The following is a 24327-nucleotide window of genomic DNA, read 5'->3' on the forward strand; positions in this document are numbered from 1 at the left end:
TTGAATTTGATCTCTGAAGCGCGTGTGCGCACACACACACCCCATCCTACGCTCCTCCCTGCTCTGCTCACTTGCTTTCCTGCTGCGCGCCCCAGAAATGGAGCTGCAGGCCTGTGTGCGGGCCGGGGCAACCTCGGGCCCCATATGTATGGGAGGCATAGGCTGGGCAAGCAGGAGAGGGGGTGACCTAGTGCCCCAACATCCGTGGAGTGATTCCCATGTTGAGGGACCAAGGGAGAGGTGCAGGGAGAGAGGCAGCGGGCAGAGTGTCCTAGAGGGTAAGATGCAGGGAGGGGGCACAGAGGGACACACAGTGACAAGACTGGAGACAGAGAGGCTGGGCAGGGAGATGGGGAGAGGAAGCAAAGACAGTGACAGAGCTCTGCGGCAGGGCCTCAGGCAGGGCACAGCCAAGGGGACAAGTGGAACCTACACCCTGCTCCCACTCCACATGGGCCCCAGCCCTGCAGCCTGGGGGCAGAGGCGGGGGTTCCAGAGCTGCTGCTTCCTCCCCCATCTGTTCCTAGGCCAGCACCCACACTCCTCAGGCCCCCTCCATCCCCACCCTGGCCTGGCTGGAGCTCACCCTAATGGAAAATAGAAGCCCCGGCAGCACCCTAAGCTCCACAGTGGCATGGGAGGCAGGGAGGAGGGGCAAAGGGGAACTGCAATCTCCAAGCACGTGTTGCAAAACGCCACAGGGGGAAACAGCCATCCCCGCTTCTAGGCACGAATCGCTGCCAAGGGGAAGGGGCCGAGGATGCCAGTGGGGGAGAGACAGCTCCCCAGGACCAGCCAGGCCCCTCCCAAAGAGGCCAGGCCCCTGGGCAGTGCATCCAGATACTCAGGCCTCTGGCCTCCCCTCTCCTTCTGAAAAGGACTGACAGGTTCACAGCAGAGCAGAAGTGTCCGTGTCCTCCCACCCACCCCGCAAGGCCCCTGAAAATCCATTGTCTGTGACCTTGCAGGACTAACAGCAGCTTTCCTCTCCCTGCTCTGCATTACGGGGCAGCCTGGCAAGAAGTCTCCCCATCAGTGCACACGCTGTGGGCGAGCCCGACACCCACCGCCAGGAGCTGGGGCAGAAGGACCCTCGGCTCTGGCGATGGGAGCACGACATTGTGAACACACTCAACATTATAGTTGTAATTATATACTTGCATGTGGTTAAAAGGGCAAACTTCAGGTTGTATACATGTTACTCAAATACAAATTAAAAACAAACAAACCATAGGACTATACAACATGAACAGTGAACCCTAAAGTAAACCAGGGACTCTGGTTGATAGTACAATTATAAAACATAATCTTTCATCAGTTGTAACAAATGTACCACACGCGGGCAAGGTGTTAATGATAGGGTGGTGTAGCAAACTCTCTCTACGATGCATGCTTTTTCTGTAAACCTACAACTTCTGTAATTAACAAAAGAACCCTCAGCCCATACAGGACCACCCCGTGTGTCCCACCCCTATCCCGTCGGCAGCCCCCCTGCCCAGCACTCACGCAGGACGCATGCGTGTGCCTCCAAGCCCCTGGCTCACAAACACGCTGAGTGTCAATGGCCCGGGATGCGCCGGAGCTGGTTCTTCCCCCAGGTAGGGAGCAGGGCCCACTCCCCCAGCCAGGCTGGTGTTGGTGAAGGAAGGCAGATTTCCTTTCTGACAGGAACCCCGTGGCAAGGACCAGAGGGGAAACCGAGGCAGGAGAGGAGCAGGGGAGGTCTCTCGGGGCACTGGGAGCGAGGCTGGAGTCGGGGAGCCCTGAGCCGGAAGCCGGCCGCCCGCCCTGGCGTGTCCCTGGGACTCTTCGCCTCCCTTGTTTGCTAACTGAGTGCTAACCCCCGGGAGGGGCCGGCTCTGCTTCCGCCAGGGGTGGGCGCCTGACAGCTGCGGTGTCTACAGCCCGGTGACTCACAGCGCTGCGGGGGTCGATTCTGGGGCGCTCCATGGCGATGGTGATGCAGTTGAGGAAGATGATGACGAGGACCACGTGGTCGAACATCTTGTGGGTGATGATCCGGTGGCAGAGGAGGCGGAACCTGCTCCGAACAGAGGCAGAGGCTGAGAGGGAGGCGGTGCGGGCAGCAGTCAGGGGCCTTGTCCCGGGGCCTCCCGGCGGGGGCCGCCTCGCCCCCCAGGCCTCCCGCGCAGGCGTCCCTGCCCGTCCACCACGCTGTCCCGGGACGAGCCGAGGTCAGAGCCCAGGGCTTACTTGGACTGAGGAGGGAAGATGAAGGCAGACCAGGAGTCGCGCTCGCGGCAGCAGGCGGGGAGCCGGGCGCGGATCCAGGCTCTGGCTCGCTCCCCTTTGCTCTGTGAAACCCAGGCTGGGGTTATGCGCGGGCCCAGCCCCCAAACTCCCAGTCCTCCTTTATTCCTAAAACCATCTCCCCACGCCCCCAAGCTCCCCCCACTTCCTGCCTCTCCTCCCTCTCCTGCCGGGCCCTGCCCACTCCCTGCCCCAGCCCACCCCAGGGCAGCTCCACTTGTTTCCCATCGCACCCTCCAGCCCTCCCTCCGTTCCCTCCCCGCTGGGCTTGGGAGCCGCATCAATTATCAAACATTTTGTACCCATCGTAGCTGTCTGTTCAAGGACACACCTGGGTGAGGAGACACTGGCCCCTTCCCACACCTTAACCTGAGCTCGCAGGGCCCCACCCTGGGCTGGGGGGAGGGGTGCGTGGGGAAGGACAGGGTGTGAAGTCGAGGCTCGTGATGAGGTCAAGATGAGAAAGGCGGACAGGGAGGGGGCCATCGGTTTGGAGAGATGAGCGATGGGTCTCTCTGAGTCACAGGGGGAGGGCCATGAAAGATTCATATGCATCTGCCCAAAACCATTCACAGCCATGAGAACTGCAGCCCCAGGCGAGGCGAGGACCTGGGCTCCGCAGGGCAGGCAGAGGGAGACAAGGAGCTGCTTGGAGCTCAGTGTCCAGTCCTGAGCCCCCCAGCGAGCCCGTGGGCTGGACATGGTAACTCCCTCCACACTGAATGCCAGAGAGCTGGGGAGGGAAGGGGTCAGCCCTGCCTCTCTCAAGGTCGGGGATGAGTGGTCACCGTGTCCCCAGGGCTCACCAGGTTGCCCTCGTCGTCACCATCGTCCGCATCCAGTGGGGGGTCATCGGGCCGCAAGGCCCGCGCCAGGCGCCCAGGGGCCGACTTGCCGTTGCAGTCGTGGTGCTCGGAGGCCGAGCTGCGGCCGCTGGCTGTGCGGTGCAGCCCGGGCGCCTGCAGCATGGCCGGCAGGTCGAAGGAGCCCTTGGCCTCCCGCTCCATGGAGCCACCGCGGCGATGGTCGCTGCCTGCTGGGCCAGCCCGCTCCTCTTCCCAGCTGTCCTCCTCGTCCTGGCTCTCCCGGCCCTCGCCGGACAACAGGGACCGCCGCTCCCCACTCGGGCTCCTCCGCTTCAGGCTGGAGGCCCGGCCGAGGCTGTTCCGGCTGGAGCGCCTGCTGGCCCAGCTGCTCGCCGCGCTCCAGGGGCTGTGCGGGGAGCTGCGGGCGCTCGGCTGGGGGCGAGCAGGGGGGTCAGCCAGGGCCCCAGCCCTGCACCCCTCACTGCTCCCCATCTCCTGTGAGCTTCCCCAGAGCCACATCGAGGCACAAGCAGGAGCCCTGGACTTGCAAGCCTGGGTTCAGAGACCCCGACCAGCCTTGCGAGCTCGGGCAAGTGGCTACACTTCTCTGTCTCCATTTCCCGGGGCATGACAGTGGCACCTAGTGCTCATTCGGCTGGCAAGAGACAAGTATCAGCAGCAGCTGAGCAGCAGTACAAAACATGGGTGCAGGCATGGGCACTGGCCAGCCTCCTAGATTAAAAGGCTCAGCTCTGCCACCTACGAGCTGTGGAGCTCGGGACAAATCACATGCACTCTCTGAGACTCGGATCCTATCTGTAAAATGGGGACAACGGTGGTACCCTCCTCACAGGGTAGCTGTGATGCCCGTGAAGGGTTTAGGACAGGGTCTGGCACAGTTAGGAGCTAGAAGAGGGTTTGCTGTGATAATGGGGTATTAAGGAGGTAGGGGCTACATCTTCCCCACATACCCATTTTACAGTTGGGGTTTTGGAGAGGTTGAGTCTGCCCAAGGTCACCGGTAAGAACAGGAGAAGTGGGATTAGAACCCTGGCCTCTTGCCTCCAAGTCCAGCGCTCCTGTTGTCTGAACTGCCAGCCCTGACTGCCTGTCCTGGGGCTTGGCAAGGCACACAGGCAACTTCCAGCCCACAGCCCAGTGGCTGTCCCCTAAGGCCTGCCCCCACACCCTCCTCCTGTCCTCTCCACGTCTCTCTCCCATCAGTGGGTGCCCACATGCACCCCCTACCGGTGACTTCATCTCGTGGGCCGCCCGGGGCTCCACGGAGCCGCTGCTGCTGGTGCGGCGGGAGGCGGGGCCCAGCGCCTCCCCCAGGCCAGTGCTGGAGCTCTTGGGCAGCGACATGGGCGTGGCGGCCGTGTGGATGATGAGCGGTGGCAGCAGGCTCCGCTGCAGCTCGGGGTGCTCTCCCAGGGACACCACTGCAGGGAGAGTGAGGGAGAGAGCCCGTGTCCACTCGGGGCCGGCCGATGGCTAAGAGCCGCACCCCGCGACAGGTACTCACGGGCCAAGCGCTTCTTCCTGTCCCCATTGCCATCCAGGCTGGGCGAGAAGAAATCGGGATCAGACTCGGACTTGGTGGCATCTCCCTAGGGTGGGGAGCAGCAGGCCTTTAGGGGCCTGGCCAGGGCAGGAGGACGGCAGGACGGTGAGGTCTCCCTGTCTTCACACACACACACCACACAGAGGCCACGGAGACCAGCAACCACGGCACGAGGCATGCACCGGCGCAGGCCAGCCCTCCCAGGACGCCTCTGCCTCCCACCAGCCACAGCTCAGAGAAGCCACCTGACCCCTGAGTGGGGCTCTTAACCATTTTTGTTCCACGGACCTCTTTGCCAGTCAAATGAAAACCACAGCCCCCTTACTGAGTCCACACTACACTCTGTGTTATTTAATAAATATATCGCACCCACACCAACATGTCCCCACAAGAACAATGTTTTTTGAATTTCAGTGCAAGCTCACGGACCCCTTGTTAAGAATGTCTGCTCTAGCACAGCCAGCAGGTGAAGACTTGCCCCGGGGCCAGCTGAGGGGCTAAGGGACAGTGGGGCCAGCGGGTGGAGGGGCCTTGGACCTGAGCTAAGCTGTCACCGGAGCCTCAGGTCCCAAAGGCCAGCCACCTGCATTCCCCCACAACTCCCCTCCCTCCAGCCTCAGACCTGGGGGGACCCTGGAAGGAAATTGAAAGACCCCAGGCAGAGCAGCTCAGTCCAAGGACACCCGTCAGGCCTCTGCTCTTCCCTCCGTCTTCCCCAAGCCCTGGCCCCCTCCCCTGGCCCCATTTTTACCTCTTCCCCTGTCTCTGGGACAGTTTTTTCTTCCTTCTTAGCAGGTCAGTAGGTTCCCCAGTAATTACACACTTCTCCTTAAGAAGTTATTAAAAAATACTTGATTGCTACTTTTGATAAGGACATAAATATTGCATAATTGGCATCTCAGGGGAACATTTTCATTAACTCAGTTTACATCCCTAACGAGGCCTTTAATTATCAAGTGGGCTCTCCAGGGGGCTGCTCGGGATGCACCGCACTGTAGGGGCCCGTGGGAATCTCAGCTCCGCCCCAAATCCAGCGCCAACACGGGAAACAGCGGGGCACAGGCGCAAAGTGGGACTGGAGGAGAAACGTGTCCCGAAATACCCGGTTGGACCTCAGGGTTGTTAAGGGGCCAGGTGCTCGGATGTGGATTTTTAAATTCTGGTACATTCTGGCAAGAGCCACACCCTATCCCCACGTCCTCCACAGATGTGTCCTGAGCTGGGGCAGTTTGTGGGTCTCCACAGGGGGCTCGGGGCAAGGGGCACAGGGGCAAGAGACGGGCCGGCCCTGCCTGCCACCCATCTTTACCCCACCAAGCCCTGGCGCCTTTGCCTCCCGCAGGACCTCGATGTGGAAGGGCAGGTGCGGGGCCACCACACGCGTACACGGGGGATTGATTCTAAGTCCCTTCCTTCTCCCGCCGACCTGGCGGCCTGCCGGTGACGGGACGGTGTCCTTTGTGGGCTGATAGGGGCAGAGGCGAGGAGGCTTCCCCTTCAACATCCTCACGGGGGAAGGGACTTAAAATCAAAGCAAACCTCACAACACCAACGACCACCACGACTACCACGGGGTGCACAGCAGCTGAGCGTCAACAACAAGCACAGAAACACAGGGGTGGAGCGGGGAGGGGGCCACGGGGCACAGGAGGGGGCATGCCGGCTCGTGATCGCGTACCTACCCCCTGGGAGTCGACAGGCAGCTGAATACAGCTTAACTGTCCACTCGCATCTTCCCGTTTGCTGATTTCCTACAGGGAGAGGGGGAGGCAGGGGAGGGGCGCTGGTCACAGGCGCTCAGGCTTTCAGATACCGGCCTTGAAAGGAGAGGGGGGGTGGCGCAAGCCCAGCAGCAGGGCAAACGAGCAGCAGCGGGAAGGGGTGCGCAAGGACAGGGACAGACCGGCCTTCCAGAATTCAACCACAGGCCCTCGGGCCAGAAGGAATCTGGAGGGGGAGGGCAGAGGCCACAAGGATGGGGGCGAGGGCAGGGGAGGAGACGGAGCCCCGGCACCGGCCACCCTGGCACCGGCCACCCTCGCAGCGGCAGGCCCGTCCGCTGACGCTGGGCTGACTGCTTTAGCACTAGCTCGCTTCCCTGCCGGGCTCATCCTGCCAGGGAGGCTCGGGAAGCTAAGACAACTGCCCAAGGCCATGTGGGCAGGAGGAGGTGGCCCAGGGAATGGGCCTGGGACTCCAGCTCGGAATGCAGGTCGCATCTCACTGGCTGTGAGGCAGGGGGCTTGGAAAATGGGCACGCAAGGAGGGAGGAGTGCATGAGTCAGAGGAAACAAAAGACAGCGCAAAAAAGAGGCCTCCTAACTTCTCATCTGCTCAGCCCAAGTCCCTTCAAATCAGTGGATCCAGCTGATGCACTTGGGGAGGGTGACAGGTAACATCAGGATGATGGCTTTGATGTTGTTTAATATCAATTAATGGCCTCACACCAGGCCTGCTGCCTGTTCATTTAATTAAGTGCATGGATGATGAATACACAGGGATTCAGGGCGCCACCCCCTGCCAGTCAGGAAATCAACAACCGGGCAGGCCCCGCTCCCTGCACCAACCCTTCCTACCTCTTGGGGTGGGGGTGGGGGCCGGGCCAGTAGGGGGGCTGCTCCTTCTGCTGGCGAAACCCAACAAAATGGGGGCAGCTGCTTTCCCCACTGAGGCGGGTCGTCTTGCTTGTGGAAACACAGGCCGCCACGACAGCCAGAGCAGCCTCCCCCTCCGGGCAGTGGGGCCTCCCTCAGAGCTGAGTGCTCCCCCCTTTGAAGAGAGGGCAGGTGCCTCTGGAGGTATCCAGGTCACCGGCTGCGAGTGGCCACCCACCCTCCGCCAGGCGTTGGTCCACCTCGTGCAGGACGAGGAGCAGCTGGTCCACCCCCTTGCGTGGACACTTCTGGGCCAGGCCCCTGCCCGCCCCCTGGAGGGGGCTGATCCTGAAATCCTCTCTCCATCCATCCAGATCTGGAGCATCACATCCCAAAGCACCATGCCCTGAGCCAGACCCCTGGCCCCAACAGCCGCTTCCACGCTGGGGGCTTGGTCCAGTTGCTGTGTCTGGAGGGTGCTGCCGCCAGGCCCTTGCCGAGCCCTCAGACTGGGGCAGCCCCCAGGCCCCCAGCAGAGCCAGAGTGACCAGGCCGGGCCCGTCGGCCAGCCTGCCCTCCATTCCCACACTCAGACTCCGCCGCTGCCTAGCAACGGGCCGGCTTGGCTGCACTCAATTTAACAAGGTGTTTGCTGAGAGGGCTGAGAGCCGGGGAGGGGGCTGTCTGCGCTGGGCCTCTCCAGGACGGACGGGGACCACTGTCGTGGCTGAACAGCCAGTCGAGGGGAGGGGATTGGACTCAGGGTGTTTTCCATTTCCTTCCACAGAGTTCCACAGGAATTTTTCTGAGGAGACGTTAGCCGTGGAGCTGCGGTTTGGAAGGAGCTGAAGGGTCCCCATTCCCACTCAGGCCCAGCATGGCAGCTGAGTGGTAGTCTCCAAGGAGGCCTTGGCTCCTGTGGGACCCCTTAACCCTTCAGGCCCCAGGGAGCCCCCAAATAAACGTCCCATCCAGTGAGGACACCGACATCCCTCTCTCCCCGCCAGAGGCCCAGGCATCGCCGAACACAGGGCCCGTGCCTCGCCCCGAGCTGCCCCACTGCCACCTCGGGGGAAGAAGTGCGATAACGGGTAGCTACAGAATTAAAACGGAAGTGGACAAAGGCCGGTGTGGGACAGATGCACCATCGGCCCGGCGCACGGGGAACAGCCCTCCCTCGCAAGGCTGGGAAAAGAAGCTGGAAAATAGATTTTTGTTTTCCACCATGTGCTGGGTATTTATAGCCCAGGTCTCAGCGGGAGTTTCCATCCGGGTCACCCAGAGAGAACTGGACCAAGAGCTTCTCCGCACCCAACCTGGAGCGTTTCTAGGTTGGGTCAACCTGCCCTGTGCGAGGTGCCAGGGGCTGGGGTGGGAAGAGAGGCAGTGCTGAGGGAAAAGAGGGGGTGCAGCTCTGTGCCCCGGCACGGCAAGGGCAGGCTCAATATAAATCAATATTAATCGATGACGTGCCTGTGACGAAGGGGACAGAGCCTGGGCTGGAAATAGGACGCTCATCTCTGTCATGCCCGCAGCTAATTGGGCTCATTTCTCACTCTGGGCAGCTCAGCCTACCCCGGCCCCGTGGCATCTTCATCAGCTCAGCCAGAGCTCAGCTGACTGGCACACAGGACACCCCCGCCCCTCGGTTCTGATGGGCCCTCTCATGTCCCTGAGACCACTCTTGCTCTCCAATCCGGTTCCACCTTCTGTCCCAGACACCGTTCTTGCCCACCTTTCTGGGGAAGCATCCGGCCGGCTTTGAGGGGGAGGCCCAGCTGGTGGCTCACCTTTGACACACGGACTCCACACAACCAACCTGTCTCCCAAGTGATGAAGGGCTGCATGAGATTGGACCCCGCACCCTTAGCCTACCCCAGCTGACGCTGCAGTGCTTCCGGGGCACCCGCCCTCCCCCCCCCACAGCGTGACAGTGGAGGAGGAGGAGGCACCCTCCAGGCAGCCGATTCCTCCCAGAAGTGGGACTGTGGCGGACATGGTGAGGGCAGGCAGGGCCGGGGCTCACCTCCGCCTGGAAGCCTTCCACCAGGATGGCCACGAGCAGGTTAAAGAGCACGTAGTTGCCGAAGGTCATGAGGGCGATGAAGTACAGGGCGGCCCAGGAGGACGTGGACGCCATGCCGTTGTAGAGGACCTTGTTCCAGTCCTCCTGGGTCAGGATCTGTGGGCAAAGGCGGGCAGGGACCGGGCTCAGGGCCTTTCCCAGCCCCCCCCAGCCCCACCCCTTCAGCCCTGATCCCCCCCGCACCTGAAAGACCGTGACAATGGCCCAGAGCAGGGAGTCGAAATTCTTCCGGTCCGGCAACGTGTCCCCGTCCCGCTCAGATGCAAATTTGCAGCCGAAGAGATGCATGCCGAGGATGCTGAAGACACAGGGGGCCGGGGCGGGGCGAGTCAGGGCCCCAGGCCCCCCCCCCCCCGCCCCCGCCCCGCCCCCAGGCAGCAGCCTGCCTCACCTGAAGATGAAGATGAAGAGCATGAGCAGCATGCAGAAGGTGGCCACGTTGTCCATGGTCTTCATGAGCACCACGAGCTGCCGCTGCAGCGCCGGCAGGAAGCGCACCAGCTTCAGCACCCGCATCAGGCGGAAGGTCCGCAGCACCGACAGGCCGCCCCCCTGCTGGCCCACGATCTCCCACACGCTGCAAGGGGCAGGAGCCTGAGCCCGCCGCCCCGCCCTCTGCGAGGGCTCAGCAGCGCCTGAGGGCCCGGGCTGGGGGAGGACGGGGGCCCTCTGGCCTGCCGGCCCCGAGACACCCTGCGACGGTGAGGATCTGAGTAATGGGCCCAGGCCACCTCGCCCTCCCCGCCCGGCCAGGGAGCTCATCCTCTCCCCAAATCCGGCCAACGCAACAGCATCAAATTATAGAATATTTGCTTTGTTCTCTTCTAATGAAATCTAAAGCCCATTCCAAAAAGCAATAAAGCAGTTCTCTTGGCCCCAGGCCTGGGGGGACAGAACAGCTTCCCAAGGTCTTGGAAACCCGAAAGCAAGTTGCCAGCGTCTGAGATGGTTTCCAAGCACTTTGCAAGCAGGGACAGCTGGCTGGGCCCCCTGCCCCCTCTGACTCCTCTCCAAGGCCAAATCCCGGAGCCTCGTCCACCCCAGGCCCACGTGGGTCAAGAACAAGGGGCAGGGGTGGGGAGAGAAGACGGAAGAGGGTCCAGCCGGAGGAGCTGTGAGGCCAAGTCCCACGTGAACGAGGCAGGGCTAAGGGAAAGGACAGCGCAGAGCACGGGGGCACAGGAGCCTCCCACCTGGGGGAGTGGCTGGTGCCGTGGGGTCAGCGGGGTCTGACTGCAGACACCTCCGCGGCAGGGGAAAAGGCTATGCCGACCGGCAACAAGCTGCCCCTATGGCGAGAGGCAGGGGAGGGGCCGTCCTACCTGATGACAACAATGACGCCATCAAAAATGTTGTAAGGATTCTTGATGTAGCCAAAGGGACCATACACCAGCAGCTTGAGCAGCATCTCCAGGGCAAAGAGGCTGGTGAAGACGATGTTGCTGATTTCCAGCGCGTTGGTAAGCTCCTCAGGCTGGAGGGCAGGGGTAGGCATGAAGCAGCCGCGGCCCGTGCCCAGCCCCTCATCCCAGTCCTCCCAAACACGGAGCCACAGGAGAGGAGCAGGAACAGCAAGCTTCGGGCGGCGGGGGTCATTAGCTAGATGCTCAGGCTCCCGGAAGGGCTCTCCCCTCAAGGTCCCCACAGGCAGCCACCCCAGACACTGGCCCCTCCTGGCTCTCAAATCCTGGGGCCACAGGCTCAATGGGAGCCCGTGCTGCGGGTTCTGCCCTGCCCCCTCCTGGGAGCTCTGACCCATCCTGTCCTGTGCTGCCACGCCAGCTTGGTGGGCCCAGGCCAGCGGCGCAGTGAGGCTGGCTGGCATCAGAGGGTCATCGCCAAGGGCCCCCACACACCCAGTCACAGCCACACACAAAGTCGCACATGTCCTACAGTTACCCCGTGGACTTGGCAGCCTTCTCTTGGACAACTGTCAGCTGTGCTTGCCACCTTCTCAGCACACACGCACACCCAAACAAGCACGCAAGCACTTGCAGTCATGCACATGCTGAAGGGAGACGGGATGCCCCAAAAGGGTTGTCACAGATAAGGAGGCATCTGGAGCCTCCACCTGAGACTGGGACACCCGGGTGTCTCGGCCTCTCCAAGCAACTCACTGTGACCTTCAGCAAGCTTCTCAACCTCTCTGGGCCCAAAGTTAAACACTAGAGGTAATTATTTCTATGCTCCTACTCAGGGGCTGGGATTGGGACCAAGGACACTTCCTAGAGAGGTCATCAGAAAAACTAATGAGAAACCCTACACCTGCTATTCCAGCTCTCTAGTCACCACCCTCCTCTTTTCACAATTAAGTGCCTACTGTATGCCTAGCAATGCAGCAAGTATCGAAGGAACTACCAAAAAAAAAAAAAAAAAAGCCAGCCGTGCTGTCTGCCTCCCAGGGGCTCAGTGTCTAGCTGGAAACAAGTTGTACACACACAAAACAGCTGAATAACCACAAGAGGCCTTAGATGCTTCGATGCCAAAATAAATTATCCAGGCAGTAAATACAGGAGCTCAGGGGAGAGAAGGTGAGGGGTGAGTGCACTGGGAAGGGCTCAGTCGGAAGGCAGCACTTGAAATGAACGCAGAAGGATGAGTGGGGCCTCACCAGGCAGCGGGAGGGGGGAGGGCATGGGGATGGTATGGGCAAAGATGGGGCACGAGGAACGAGCCTGCTTTGGTGAGAAGGGAGGGCCATGGCCAGGCTGAGAGTTGGCAATGCAGGGTGGCATCTGGGTAGCTCATGGACCCCACTGCCCACCTGATGGGGCATAGTGACAAACCAAAAGCCCAAGACCCATTGTAGCAGCTCAAGAAGTCTGAGCTAAAGAAATGGCCCAATGAAGGCCCTAATCCATCAGATACCTTCCCCTGTTCCCCGAGCTACCTCATCTGGATGGCTGCCCAGGTAGGCTGCCCAAGCATGGAGTCTGAGCCTGAGCATGACCAAATGTGTCCTAATGGCCCCAATCTGTGTAGCCAGCCTGCATGGGGGTGAGGGCTTCTGTCTAGCAGGTGAGAGGTATTTTGGGGCCTCTGACTCAACAGCTACTCAGAAAGGAGATAGATAAGCTCCCAGTCCATGCATGGGATTCTTTCCAAAGGCAGAACTGGGGGCAGAGCCAGGGACAGCAGGCAGGGCAGAGAGCCAGCTGTCCAGAGTGCAAGTGGCTGGCGTGGGGCACGGTGCAGCACAGAGCTGGTGGCTCCGGCACGTCTTGAGCAACTCTTTGCTCCACAGACTGAGAATAGGGGTGGGAGAGCTGCTGCCACCCAACCCAGTTAATCAGGTCACAGACATGATCTGCAGTCCCTCCAGCATGAGCACAATGCAGGTGATGGGGAAGGGGCCATCGTCAGTGCAGGAAAAGCCTCCTGCTGGGGCTCGGACCCCACAAAGGGTCCCTTACTCAGAGCTCCCAAGCCCAGTCTGCCAGCCACTCTGCCACCTGTCCAGGTTTCCATTCTTGGATGGCATAAAGATGATGAGTGCAGACCACACAGGGGTAACACCTCACGGGCTGCCTAACCCACCATCTACATCCCACAGGCCATCCACACAACAGCCCTTGCACCCTGACTTTACAGGTGAGGGAAGAGGTCAAGAGATGGGGAAGGATTGGTTCAAGGTCACAGGGCAGTTGGAGTGAGGCAGTGAGACCCAACCCCACAGCACTCTGTCTCCAGTAATAGACCAACAGCATTTAAACCCAATTCCAGTGTGGTTGTGAGGGCCTGTGATTTCTCACACAGGGATGGACTGAATATATAATGTGCCTTCTACACACAGATATTTCAAATATTTCATATTTCAAATGAACATGGATGTGATGAATAAAGAACAAATTGACTTGAAAGCATAGCTGATATATACTTGCAATGGGTGAATTTTATGGCACATAAATTATAACATAAAAAGCTCTTAAAAGTAAAAAGTAATAAAACATTTTCTGAACATTTTCTGAAAGTGCAGTAGTTTTGGGTATCATGCATTTCCTGGGTCAGCGCATCTTAAAGGTACAACCACTATATCCTGTATGTGGACAGAGGTTCTCATAATTTCCCGATATTACCCAAAGGGCTCTCAACAGTCTATACCCCACGGCTCATGGGCACACAGAAACATCCCCCCCCTCAACCAAGAACCCTGTCGAGAGGGGTGGGGCAGGGCCCTCTCCAAGGCCTGCACCATCTGTCCTAGTCAGGGTGGGAGGCGGCAAAGGCCGGACCACCCCCCGACATGCCAAGGGCTTCAGAACTAGAGAAGCAGGTGGCAGGGAGGGCTGGCGGCCCCCAGCCCCCTGCCACGTGCCTCCTTTCTCCTCCACGTGCCCTGCACATGCCTGGGGACAATGCCTCTGTTCCAGGCCCCGGTATCCCCCCAGCAGTCCATGGGGGAAAAAACCCTCCTCCCCCAGGCAGCCACTTCTGTCCAAGTTACTAAATCAGAGGCTGGGAACGTTCTGCAAACATAGGCCGAGGACACAGAGACACAATCTTAGCAACACGGTTGCCCCAGGGACCAGAGCTGTGATCACAGCCGCCTTGGCAAAGGGGCAGGGGAGGGAGCCGGCTTCTGCTGTGTATCCACCACGGGCCCCACACTGGGCTCAGCACTGCCTCCCGGCGTTTCGTGCCCTCCCGCTCACAGCCAAATGAGGGAAGGGTGTGACTCTCTTAAACAGTCCGGGAAACTGAGGCTCCAGGAGGTGTGGTAACTGCTCCCTTAGAAAAGCTCCAAGCCAGGTCCATCTGGGCGTTCCTCTGTAGCTTTGCTGTCAGGACCCTTTCTCCGCTGCTGCCCCTGCCACACACCCGGCCACGGGCCGCACAGAGCACACGCCAGCTACCGCAGGCGGTGCCTCCCAGCGGGCTGGTACCGGCCTCCACTCATGACTCTCCCTGCTGCTGGGAAGTCCTTCTTGAGGTCTAGATGGCATGTTCCTCCTGCTCACCAACGTCAAGGCCCCGGGGAGGCTTCTGGAGTTGAGGGAGGGCAGCCCAAGTCTCCAGACTCCTCCTCGACGCAGAGCCAACTAGGAATCCCACTTCTCTGTCTTCCTGTACCCCCCACTGCTGCAAACCATGCTTTGTGCATCCGTGCCCCGGGTGGGCTGCTGAACCCTCCCCCAAAACCCCCAGCATTACCGTCAGCCAGCCCTTCAAATGCCCATTGCATGCAGCACACTGGAAATACAAAGGGAGGAGCTGTGCACCTGGACACAGGAGCCTGCCAACCCTGGGCCCTCCTGCCCCTGTGACCTTGGGCAAGTCCCTCAACCTCTCTGATCCCCAGCGCCCTCTCCTGTAAAACAGGGCAACACACCACTTCTGTGGCCAGGGGGCTCTGCCAAAGAAAGGAATCACAGCCTGTGGAAACACCCAGCCCGGGGCCACACCTGAGGGGGCTTGGTGGGCACTGACCATCCAAGCAGGCAGGCCGGCCTCACTCTTGGCAGGACAGAGCACCTGCAAGGTGAGGTCAGGTGGGGAGGAAGAGGCAGAAGGAGAACTCTGGTGGAGGCATCCCCAGCTGGGGGCAGCATGAGCAGAGAAGGGGCAGTGATGTGCCGGGCATATTCAGGGACCTAGGTCAACTGATCTGTCTGGCTCCAAGGTGGAGGGTAAGGTTGCAAGGTTGGCAGCGCCCAGGCGGGATGACCTTGATTCCAGTTCAGACTCAGGCTGGACTTGCCTCTGCCCATGAGGATGCCACTGAGGCTTCTAGGCAGAGGGAGAAGGTGTGCAAAGCAGTGTATTAAGAAGATTGATCTGGCTGCAGTGGTGGTAGCGGGCGGATGGCTGGGAGGGGGGAAACTGGAGACCAATTAGGGAGACTGCAGTGGTCCAGGCAAGAGGCCTGAGAGCCGGCTGGGCAGGCATTGTCAGGAGGGCATGAGGGGGAGGATGTGCCAGGCCAGAGCTGGGCAGGGACTTGTACAAGTCACCCCAGCCCTGCCCATGCCCCACACTCATCCTCATGACCACCCCAGCCTCTAGTTCCCACCTGCTCCCCTGACCCCAAAGTCTCTGCTCCAGTTCTGACTCCTCGGCTCACTTGACCCCTGCTTTATGACGGTCTTGCCTGCTGCTCCCTACTCGCCGTCCCCGGGAGAGGGGATCCAGTCTGGCCCTAGTGATGGGTTGGAGGTCACTGGGTCAGTTCAGTGGGAAGTGAGCCTTCATGGAGCTGTGGGAATTCAGGGGACTTGGGTGGCAGAGGTTTTCAGGAAATCCCACAGGCATCATCATAAAGACCTACCTGGCCTTGCCCTTCGCTGTCCCCTGGAAGCTCTCCAGCTTGGGACTTTTCCTCTCTGGCCACAACCCCTTCCCGCAGCACCTTCATGTCCACTGGACCCCCTGCAGTGCCTCCTACCCAGGGGCAATGCCAAGGGGGAACTTGAGCCCTTCCCTGAAGCCAGCTCCCCTGAGGCCAGTCCAAAGAAACACACAAGCTAAATCAGCTCAGGGCACCCCCACTCACACAGCTTCAAGACAGACAACCCAAAGCCGCTGCTGCTCCCTAAAATTCAGGGGCTGGGGCCCCGGCCCCTCACCTGCCTGGACAACCTCTCAGCCTGGAGCTGGAGGCAGACCCACTGAAAGGCTGCGCTCAGGACCCAGACCCGAGAGGACCCACCAGCCCAGGTAAATCCCTGCCCCCTCCGCTTTCTCCCTGCAGCTCCCAAAATGCTGAGCTTTGCTGGAGTCAGGGACTGGTGCTGCCTGGACAGGCGGGGGCCCTGCTGGGCGGCGGCTGCGGCCACGGTGGCAGTGTGCCTTTGTTCACATCCCTTACACCTCCCTGGTCGGGGCGCCATCTCCCCTCCCCAGGAGCCGCTCCAAACCTCCTCCCACTCCTTGGCCCCTACGCCCCTCCCAGCCTGGCCTCCCGCTTCCCTCCTCGGCCTCCGAACAGCCTCTCGCCCGCTGTCTCTCCTCTTCTGGAGGGAGGCGGGCTCTCCAGCACCAGCCCGGGGCCGTGTCCCGCAGGTATTTCTGGTGCCCTCTCCCTGACTTCGCCAATCTCCTTCCCTCCCCCTAAAAGCAGGACCCTTCCTCCAGAATCCCGGCCCAGCCGCCGCTGGCTTCCCGGAGCCCGTGCTGCCCTGCCCCCTTGCTCCATCCAGCGTTCCTCCGAGTTCAGTCTCAGCTCTGCCCTCCCGGGCCTCCTGCCCCTGGTCTGTCCCTCTCCCACCTCTCCACCTGTCAGTGTGGTGTAGAGGACACTAAGCAAGCCCCTCCCCACCCCTGGCTCCCTGTGCAGGGACTGAGGCTCGCCTGACTGCCCAGAATCCTCCCGGGATGGCCCGCAGCCATCTCAAACTCAGCTCGTCCAAAACAAACCCTCGCCCTCGCCTGCTCCTCTCCCAGACCTGCTCTTTCTCCTGGCTTCTTGGCGCGGCGGTTCTCCAGGATTCGGCCTTGGGCCTCAGGGTTATCGAGGCTTGGTGCCTGCCCTTCCTCCCTCCTGGCAGCAGGCGCCCAGGCCCACAGACGCTGCTGTGGAATCGCTGCCCCACCCACCCCCTGCCCCTGCACGGCCTCTGATCTGGACAACCTCCCCGACCCAGCGGCACCCATGGCAGCTCCAGGGTCCTTCACCATCGGCGGCAGGACCCCAACACCCGGCGTGGGGGTGGGGGTGCGGGAGGAGGCCGTGACCCCCCTCAGCACCTCCCAGGCCACCCCGTGCAGTGCCAGCGTTCCCCAAACCTCCGCAGCTCCCAAGGGGACCTCCACCTGGACCCCTCTGCTCAGGCCTCCCGCTGTCACAGTCCCACCGAGCTGTGAAGGGCCTCTCGAAAGCCAGCCCCTTCAGGAAGCCCTTCCTCGCCCCTCACTGGGTGAGCGCATCTCTCCGTTGTGCCTTGAAACCTCCCTTCCCGCCTTGGGCATAATCATGATGAAGCAGAGACTTTTCTGCTAGAACCTAAGTTTCTTGGGGGCTTTGGGCTCTGCCCCCCACCAGCCCCCTTCATTCTATTCTAGTGTGCACCAGAGGTGTTCCACGTGCATTTTGTTGTTGTTGTTGTTGTTGAACTGGGGGAACCTGGAGGCAGGCGTTGCCGGAAAGAGCGTGAACAGCCTCCTAGCTGGACCCTCCTCCCTCCCACACCTGCAGAGAGCCGTGGAAAGTCTGGGGTTTCAGGACAGCTCTAAAAGGCTCGGCCCCCAGCCCCAGCTCCTCAGCCAGGGCTCGTCCACCTGGAGGCCAAGGACTCCCGCGAGGCCCAGCGGCTGGGCTTGGGGCGGGGGTGTCCATACCCTTGCCCTCGAAAGCCACAATCAGAGTGTCCAGGCAGGTGTGCCTTTTCTGAGGTGAAGGCCTCGCTTTCAGCAGAATCCAGTAGGAGTCTGCGACTTCCCTCGGAAGTTAAGACCTCCCACACCTGGACTCACCCCCACCCGCTCCCGTCTTTCCTCGCCTCGAACAGCCAACCTCACTCACTTATAAATAGAAACCCTCCCTGGACACGTATCTGGAGTGACAGGATGGGCCCAGAGTCTGAGCAACGAGCAGAGTCATCACCTGCCCTGCCCTCCCTCTGGCCTGCAAGGCCGTCTGCACTGGGCCCTTCCTCTACCTCCTCATCTACAACCCAGAGACCACTGGGCACACAGCCCTCCACCCTCACCACATGCCGCTGTCCCTCTTCTAGAACGTGAGGTTAGCACCTGCTCCCAGCAACCCAGAGCCAGGAAGTGGATGATTAGGAAGCTCCTGTGTCCCCAAGACCTCACCCTTGCGCTCTCCCTTCCTCCTGGGGAGGTCTGCCCCTCCCAGTGCAGGCCCAGACCAGTGCCAGGAGATAACCTCCTTTCTGAGCGTCAACGGCCTGCTGGGCCTGGCACTGGAATGCCCCACAGGCACCTTGCATGCAGCATGTCCCCTGGCCCAAATCCGCTCAGCCCCCAAGGCTCCCACCCAGGCAGAACCCCGGGACTCTTCTTGCTTGTCCTCCTCCCCAGATGGCCCAGTGGTGCTGAGTCTCGGAGATTCAGGCCCCACCAGCTCTCCCCAGCCTTCCCCTCTCCATCTCCAGAGACGAAGATGCAGGCGAGCAGACCCCTGCAGCGGCCTCGGCGACGGCCTCCTGTCTCCCCCACCTCGCTTTCACTCCCCACCCGGCTTCAGAGGACTTCTGATAAAACACAAACCTGGTCACGTCATCGACCTGCTTGAAACCTTTGCTGAGAGCCTATCACCTGCAGGATAAAATCCAAACTTCTTCCTATACCTCTCAGGAGCTGGCTCTGAGTGTTTTACAACCTCCTGGCTTGTCACATGCCCATCCCAGCCCTCGCCCAGGGCCCCACCCATTCTGAAGGCCTCATAACTCCTTTAAGTCAGTGTCTGGTGCCTCTGGCCCTCCCAGCAGGCTGCGCCTCCAGCGGGAATGCCCTGACCTCCACCCTTTACTGGCTATGTCCTTCAAACGCAGAGCCTTCCCCGAATCCTTTCTCGCCTGGGTCACATGCTCCTCCTCCATGCCTCCCTCTCCAACCACACACCACATCCAGGGAACATGACTGTTACTTGACTGTGACCTTCAAGAGGAGGGATGGTGCCTCCAGCCAGTGGCATGCCCGAGCTGGCTCACACCAGCTTGGGAGAGTTAACCGTGTGCATCTCTTCCCAACTCCATGATCAGTGACATGGCATTGGTACCTGGAAATGGACCGTGGTGGGAGAATTTATACCACAGAAATTGGCAAACTACAAATCAGGGATTTTGGGGGGAAGGTCAGTTGTTAAACATTTGTTTAGGGCAACTCTGGTGTACCAGGAAATGAGTGTTGGAGGGATGGATGGAGGGATAGAGGGAGGGAGGGGTGGATGTGTTCACGAAAACTGCCCCCTAGTGGACGGGCACATACAATACGCTCAGGGTCCATCAGCTCCCGCTTCTCCCTTTAAGCAGTCTTCCCCTCCCTCCCTCCCCCCACCCCCAGTCCTGTATCCTTACCCATCAAACCAGTCCCTCAGGGCAAATCTGTCCTGCCAGCTCTCCTCCAGTGTGTGGGTGGGGGGAAGCAGGACGGTCGGGACAGCAAGGAGCCGGCCTTGGCAGAGTGGAGCAGGCTGACAAGGGTGCTTCTCAGTCTCTCGGTAGAGAGGGGCAGGCAGGGCGTGGTGGGCGAGACAGGTGCCCGTGGGGGAGGCCAGCGCCCCCGCAGAGCAGTAACGGGCAGGAAAAGCAGGCGGGGCCCCTCCTCTCTAGTGCCCCCAGGTCAGTCGATGCCGGGATCGATGGACACCATGCCTCGTGAAGGGTACAGCGGGGAACCCTGGGCCTCTGGCTCCGCGCCTCTGCCTGCACCTGCGGACACACCCTCGCCCCTCTCAGCTCTCCTCCTCGGCGCGGCTCCACCTCTCCCAGTCTGTGAGGCTCCTCTGGTCTCTCTCCCTCCTCCTTGCCCGGTCTCAGTCCTCATCAGCCCCTGGGTCTCAGCCTCCCTCCCCGGAGTCTCCCTCTGCCCCTCTGCCTCTGCGCCCCCTTCTCTGTCCTTGTCTCCCTGCTGTCTCTGTGCCTTCCCTTCTGGGTCTCTGTCTCTCAGCCCCTGCACCCCCCTCCCCCAGCCTGCTCACCAGGGCCCAGATGGCGGGACGTTCACGCCGCAGTGCCTGTGAGCGCAGGGCCATGGCTGCTTCTGGGGCTTCTCCCCACCCCCAGCCCCTGAGCCTGCCACCAGCAGTCAGTCATCTGCCCGGCCTGCTGGGGATTCCCACCCCATGCACCCCTCCACCCCCCAGCAACCAAGTATTGGGACAAACTCTTCCCTGGAACAGACACTGTGCCCCCACTGAGTAGGGCCTCCCTGGGATTGAGGGCACAGGGGGAGCCTGGCCACCCCCCTTTCCTCAGGAACTCTGTGAGGAGATGCTGCAGGCACCCCTGACTGATCACTTTTACTTCCTGTCTAATGGGGTGTCCTTCTTGACATCTAACTGAAAGCCCTCTTGCTGCTGCTTCATCTGCCTTTGGCATGTGTGACTCAGCTTCTTCCCCGGGCATCTGGCTGGGCTAGGATTGCCGGTTGCACCCGGGAGGTGAGAGAGGGAGGTCGCTGAGGAGTTGTCTCCCTGGGGAGGGGGTGGGCATCTGGCGTCAGCCAGAACTAGAGTGAGTGAAGGGAGGTCGAGGTCGAGGTTCAGAGGGAGCCAAGATAATGGGAGGTTAGGGACTGCCACCACCTGGGTCTCCAAACAGAAAACGCCGCCCCCACCTTCCCCCCCAGTCTGGCAGGGCAGGACCTCTCCTCGGGAGACTGGCGGAGACCATGTGTGCACACACACCCGCGCCCCAGGCGGCCCAGACACAACACGCCCACGGTCATGCCACGTGCGCCCACCTGCAGCCAGCGTGTCCAACCCACCCTCCGCGTCCCCTCCAAAGGGAGGGAGCCGGGCAGAGCCCCGGAATAGGGGCATCGAGGCCAGAGGAAGGCGCGGAGCGTGATATGCTGGTGGGGGCGCCGTGCTGGGGCTGGTGGGACACGGCAGCCCAGGGCAGGAGCTGAATGCTCACAAGGGCGCGGGCACAGGGGTCAGCGGGGTGGGAGTGGCTTGGGATCCCCGGAACAGGAACAGCTCATGGCTCCTCCAGCCCAGGCTGGAACCCACGCCCCCAGCCCCGCCCCGGAGGCGGGTGCCGCCCCGCCCACCCACGCTGGGCCGAGCCCCTGCCCGCGGTCACCCGGCCCCTCCTCCCCCAGGGCCTGGAGCAGGCGCCCCCTCCGCGTCTCTGATACCCCCCACTCCTCTGATCCTAAGGGATGGATGGGGTACGGGGGGAGGGGACTGGGGGAAGGGGACTCACAGCCTCGCCTCCGCTCAGGGACAAGTTAGAGTCTGATGGTCCTGCCCCTGGCTGGGAGAGGGGGGAACACCCATTGGGAGAGATGAGTGCAGAGGGGCCTGTGTACTGCTCCCTCCTTCTCCAAGAATCAGCCAAAGGGGTGACCTGGGATAGTAGCGGGGATGGCAGGGTGCGGGGAGCTCCTGGAAGGACCTGTGTTTGGAAAGGAAGCCACACCAGGCTGTGAGGTCAACGGGGCCAGGCGGCTTGTACTGCCTGCTCTAGCCCCCCACCAAGGGCGGGGGGGGGGGCAGTCCTTGAGTTTCCCTAGGCCACCTTCTCTGTCTCTGCACAGATCTGAGAGAAAAGCCTCCCCCACTCAGCCCAAATCCCACTGCTTGCAGCCAGTGGCCCCAAAGGCAAGCCTGCTCCCTCTTCCACATGACAGCCCTTCAGATATTTGAAGACAGCTCGCCTGTCCCCGCTGAGCCTCCTCTTCTCCTGACTAAATATCCAGGTTCTTAGAATGATTCTTCAAACACGATGGTTTCAAGTCCCCCCATGCTGGGCACTATCATCCAACAAGCCCAGAGCCGGAGCTGGCTCACAGCAAGATGCCCAGAGCTGAGGCCAGGGCCAGGCAGACCCCTCTCCCCACCCTGGCAGGCCTTCCACTTCACCCAAGCACACACACCAAACCTGCACTCCTCACCTGCCTGCATCCAATCCATCACATCCTTATTTTCTGAGCCAGGTAAGTACTGGGGGGCCCAGCTCCAGGCTGGGGAACTCCCAACACCTCCCCTCCCCACTGTGTCTTTTGAAGGCCCAAATCTCTTCCAGTGACTTGCCTCTCCACATCTTTCAAAGCCCACCTCCTCTAAGAAGCCTTCCAGATGGAACACACCCAGCTCAGCATCTGCATCTGCCCTGGGCATCCTCCATACCTGGAAGTAGTGTTGGCATTCCCTGGTAGTCACGCTCCAAAAAGTCCCCATGCCTTGTTCCATCCCTCCTCTCCTCCTCCCTGCCCTGCAGACCAGCAGCAGGGAGGGGAAATGAACACTGGGGCAGAAAGGTAGGGGGCCCCAGGCCCCAGGGAGAAGGGGCTGGGCGTAGCCTTGCCCTTGGCATTCCCTACCTGCTCGTGGTATTCAATGCCCATGCTGAGAGTGTTGACCAGGATGGCGATCATGATTCCCCGGCCAAAGTACTTGCTGTCCACGATCTTCCGGAAGGTGTCACAGATGAGCCTCCAGAAGGCCAGCACAGAGCCGGGCTCCACGTCCAGGCCCAGGCCCCGCCGCCGCCGGCCGTGGGGGTCTCGGAGGTCGCCATGCTGGGCATCCTGTGTAAACTCGTAAACTGCCTCGCTATCTGAGTCTGGCATCTCGCGGTCGGCGAGCTCCACCTCCCCTGTCCCAGCCCGGACACAGTAGGGGCAGCTGTCTGGGCCACAGGCTCCGCTGTCTGCCTTCGAGCAAGGGCTGGAGATCTTGCAAGAATTTTGGCAGGTGCCTGGGACAAGAGGGTAGAGGTTAGAGGCGCCAGGGTTTCTTACCTGGGGCAGCCCTGCCCTCAGAGTATATGTAAAATGAGTGGAGGCATTTAGGGTTGCTACAGTAATGGGGGTGCTGAGCACACAGTGGGCCAGGGGTGCATTGCCCGGCAATGCACGAGACAGCCCTGAACAACAATGCTCCCGAATGCCAGAAGCACCCCATTCACAGTCACTGCTGGGGTATTCTAGGGTTCAGGCAGCAAGGTGGCCTCAGTGTCTTCTGAGGTCCCAGGTAGCCCCTATGACCATGACAATCCCTCCTTCTCAGGGAACCCAGCCCCTGTGTCAACACTGCTCTGGGCAGCATTTGCCAAGGGATTCTTAAGACACATTCCCACACACACACTCACACACATACCAGGCATGTGCACACATGTGCACCAGATGCACAAATGTATATACACATGCACACTCATACCATTCTTGCACCACACATATGTATATCTGCATGCACCAAACTCATGTTTGCATAGGCACACCACATGTGTATATATACCAGTTATGTGTACACATGTGTGTTTGTGCACACCACACACATGCATGCACACCAGACACATGCACCCACATACACACAAGCATGTACACACATCCATGCACACAGACGCACACCAGGTATGTACACAGGCAAATAGAGTGGCCTAACCCAAGACATCAGTGTCCATTTAAATCCAGCTGTGATCATAGAATTTGAAAGCTGAAAGGAGCCTCAGAGACCACCCACCTAGAGCATGTGGGTGAAGGCACCTAGCTTAGGACCCTGCCCTTAGTAGGTGCTCGGCAGAAGTTTCCCCTTCTGGCTGCGTGTGCACACAGGAGGGGTTCAGTAAGCGTCTATCGATAGCAACAATGTCCCAGCCCAGCCTCTCACACAGGAGGAAGTTGAATGTGCATGCGTGTGACTGGCTCCTGTCCCCTGGCAGGGTGGCAGGGTAGTGGAAGAGCTGGCACTAGAGCCTGTGCCCTCTGCCTTCCCACGGCACCTTTCCGTACAGACCACATTCCCACGTAACATCCCCATGGGCCCATATCCTTCTGAAACACAGGCCCTGGGCAGTGGCTTCGTACCCACCTCCCCGGTCAGACTGGGGGCTGCCCGTAGGCGGTGAAGCCCCTCCCCCCCATGCTTGATGCTCCACCCATCAGACCAGCAGCCCCCTGAGGACTTCCTGCCCCCTGGTCCCAGGTCTCCTAATGGGGAAGGGCTGAAACACGCATTTATAACAGCCCCCTTGGTGAGGCCCACAGGGCTGGGCACATGCATCCACCCCTGCCTCTGCACCTCACAACCTCACACGAGTGTGGGCTTTCCAGTAGGACAACCCTGAGTCCAAACCCCAGCTCCAGCCTCCGCCAACAGCACAACCAGAGGCAAGTCAGGTAGCCTCTCTAAGCCCCTTTTTCTCATCAGTAACATGGGGATGATAAGAAAGCTAGCCACCTAGGCTGTCAGAAAGATTCGGTGGGACTGTGCCTGTAAAACATGTGACAGGCACACAGCAATCGTCAGCATCTACAGCTGTTATCACAAACGGCGCTGAGCAGAACCCAAGGCTGTGCTCAGTACGTGTGGATTCTTGTTATAATTACAATGTAGGAATTATGACTCCCATTTTAACAGGTGAGAGATTTAGGGCT

At 60.5% G+C, this 24327-nt stretch overlaps 1 protein-coding gene across 25 annotated transcripts in view; it reads right to left on the bottom strand.

Annotated features, from left to right (window-relative positions):
- CACNA1G (calcium voltage-gated channel subunit alpha1 G) overlaps window positions 1-24327 on the bottom strand; it is a 61341-nt gene that overhangs the window by 22520 nt on the left and 14494 nt on the right. For 15 of the 25 annotated variants that reach the window (XM_058283983.2, XM_058283980.2, XM_058283965.2 and 12 more), the window contains 11 exons: window positions 22273-22649; window positions 10644-10795; window positions 9713-9898; window positions 9505-9619; window positions 9262-9417; window positions 6324-6392; window positions 4603-4687; window positions 4326-4519; window positions 3078-3509; window positions 2215-2315; window positions 1918-2041 (listed from right to left, as the gene is read on the bottom strand). In XM_058283983.2, coding sequence (XP_058139966.2) covers window positions 1918-2041; window positions 2215-2315; window positions 3078-3509; window positions 4326-4519; window positions 4603-4687; window positions 6324-6392; window positions 9262-9417; window positions 9505-9619; window positions 9713-9898; window positions 10644-10795; window positions 22273-22649 — 1991 coding nt within the window. The remainder of the gene's footprint in view (window positions 1-1917; window positions 2042-2214; window positions 2316-3077; window positions 3510-4325; window positions 4520-4602; window positions 4688-6323; window positions 6393-9261; window positions 9418-9504; window positions 9620-9712; window positions 9899-10643; window positions 10796-22272; window positions 22650-24327) is intronic. The other 10 variants (XM_058283984.2, XM_058283970.2, XM_071210598.1 and 7 more) reach the window with 1 other exon arrangement.

Source organism: Dasypus novemcinctus, chromosome 21, assembly GCF_030445035.2.
Source record: "Dasypus novemcinctus isolate mDasNov1 chromosome 21, mDasNov1.1.hap2, whole genome shotgun sequence".
NCBI classification, from domain to species: domain Eukaryota; kingdom Metazoa; phylum Chordata; class Mammalia; order Cingulata; family Dasypodidae; genus Dasypus; species Dasypus novemcinctus.